Source organism: Gossypium hirsutum, chromosome A12 (assembly GCF_007990345.1).
Source record: "Gossypium hirsutum isolate 1008001.06 chromosome A12, Gossypium_hirsutum_v2.1, whole genome shotgun sequence".
In the NCBI taxonomy this organism is placed as follows: Eukaryota; Viridiplantae; Streptophyta; class Magnoliopsida; order Malvales; family Malvaceae; genus Gossypium; species Gossypium hirsutum.
The window spans coordinates 105,394,025-105,396,296 of record NC_053435.1 but is presented as its reverse complement, the minus strand read 5'-3'; the positions used below and the strand labels follow the sequence as shown (position 1 = coordinate 105,396,296).

At 41.2% G+C, this 2,272-nt stretch overlaps 1 protein-coding gene across 1 annotated transcript; it reads right to left on the bottom strand.

Moving 5' to 3' along the window:
- On the bottom strand, positions 1-1,792 carry LOC107947104 (ethylene-responsive transcription factor CRF1). Its single transcript, XM_016881660.2, has one exon. The coding sequence runs from the start codon at positions 1,204-1,206 to the stop codon at positions 175-177; it is 1,032 nt and encodes a 343-aa protein (XP_016737149.1). The 5' UTR covers positions 1,207-1,792; the 3' UTR covers positions 1-174.
- Positions 1,793-2,272: the final 480 nt, after the last annotated feature.

Sequence of the window (2,272 nt, the reverse complement as noted above, 5' to 3'; positions counted from 1 at the left end):
TAGACGAAAAGGGAGGTTTTTTCATTAATTAATAAAAATAATTACCAAAACAAAACTCCTACAGATAACGGGAAAAAAATCAACCGTCGTTATTTTCGGTTCCGCCGATGCAAAACTTGCCGTAAAACCGGCATTACAAGAGAACAGAAAAAAAAAAATCAGAGAAACACACTCTCAAATAGCTAAGAGAGGATCCGACCCGAACAAATCCCCGATATCTTGGAAATGATCGTCAACACGTTGGAAACTGGAGAAGTCACCAAATCCAAACTCCAAATCTCCACACGTACTCAGAAACCCGTCCCTAAACTCATCTTTCAAAAAGCTTTCGTGTAAACTCGTATCATCGTCAAAAAAGTCGGGCACTGAACAAAACATGTCGCCGGAAAACAAAGAGGAATAGTAGGAGAAATCCGACAAGTTTTCTCCCGATAAGCAGCAAGAATCATCGACAACATCTCGAGCTTCGCTTCCGATTTCGCGCGATTCTTTGGCGCTTTGTGAGTCAGCTTCATCGACGGAAAGCGAATGGCAGCGAAGAACGGAAATCGGTGAGCAAGGATCTGTTTTATGAGATTCTTCGTCGGAGTTATAATCGGAGTTGGATAACGGTTTTTGGCTGGTTTTTTCTTGAATCGATTTTTGTTGGGGAGTTGCAAAGTTTGTAAGCGCGTCCGGTCCACGCAGCTGAATAGCCGCGTTGTCATAAACCATTGCCGCCTCTTCGGCAGTGTCATAGGTGCCTAACCAAAGCCGTACACGTCTAAGAGGATCTCTTATTTCGGCCGCCCATTTTCCCCAAGGTCGTTGCCTTACTCCTCTGAACTTCTTTCCAGCCGCTGCTTTCGCTGGCGCTTTACCTTTAGCTTCAGCAACAGCCGCCGGTCTCTTCCGAGAAGCTTTTAACAACGACGACGTCGTTTTACTTCTCTCAACGATATTCTTCTCAGTGGGACATGAGGACTCTATAGTTATCTCCTTAACAAATTTCTTTACTCTGTTTCGAGAAGAAACTCGGGTTCTCTTTTGTTGATGTTCTTCATCGCTGGAGGAATCAGTGGCATCAGCATCAGTAACTGTAATCCGAACAATTCGAGGCTTCATTTCTGACTGGTTTTCGAGTCTGACATTTAACAATGGTGAAAACAGCTTGGTTTCATTGCGGTGCTCTGCATATTTGATTGAAGGAACAGGACAAGTATCCATTTTTTTCCTGTTTTCTTCGTTTTGGGTTCTTTTGAGTTTCAGAGGCTTTCACTTCTCATTGGGAGTGAGAGTGGGAAGAGAGTAAAATAAAAAGCTGAAGGGGAAAAGACCAGATTCCTTTAAAAACAAGACACGAGGAGAATAAAGGGTTTTAAAAAAAAAAGCTGAAGGAAGAAAACGTTAAAGTGAAGCTTGAAATGAAGAGAAATCCACCATTAATAGGCTCAAAAGTTTATCAAAGGAAGATAAACTTCATGTAAAGTTATAAATAAAAAAAGGAGCGCGCTTCAATAATCAGTAAGTAAAGGGAGGAAAGCAAAGAAAAAGAAAATTTTGTAGGCAAAAGCTGCAGATGAACAAAAGATAAAAGAGGAGATGGTGCAAGGAAAATATCTTCACCGGAAAGGGATTAGAAAAACCACCAGACTGAGCTTTTCTCAGTCACTTAACAGAGCAAAGGAAAAATCTCAGAGGGGGGAACAAAAAGGAAAATAATAATAAAGAAAAACAGTGGGGAGGAGCTGTTTTGATAGATGAGAGAGTAAAGAGAGAAGCAAATGAGGCAAAGTTTTGAAGTGAATACGGAAAGTTGAGCTATTTTATAGGATCCCAAGCCAGCCGTAAAAAAAATAAAAAAGGCATTTAGTTTTATTTTTACTAAAGAGCGGGGTGGGCTCTATCGGCGATATTGAGATTCCGGCAATGGGGAGATATTTTACGAGGCGCCGCATAATATGATATTCTGAGATTTTGACACGTGGTAAGTGGTCCCTATAAAACAGAAAGATTCAAGGAGAAGGGTGAAACCAGGGGGAATGGCTGAGTCAGCCAAAAGATTGATTCTCGAAATCAGGGATTTATGTCACGTGACACCGGACACTCAGGTCAGTCCTAAAACCTTTGACTGAAAAGAATATTAACAACTGGGTAATTAATGATTATTAACACCCCCATTAATCTCCCTTATCCCTAATTAATCTATTCTACCGTTACTCCCCACGGTTTACTGCAGGCCTTTTCGTCATTTTAACATTACACCAAGCCGTTATACAGCTGGGATCAACGT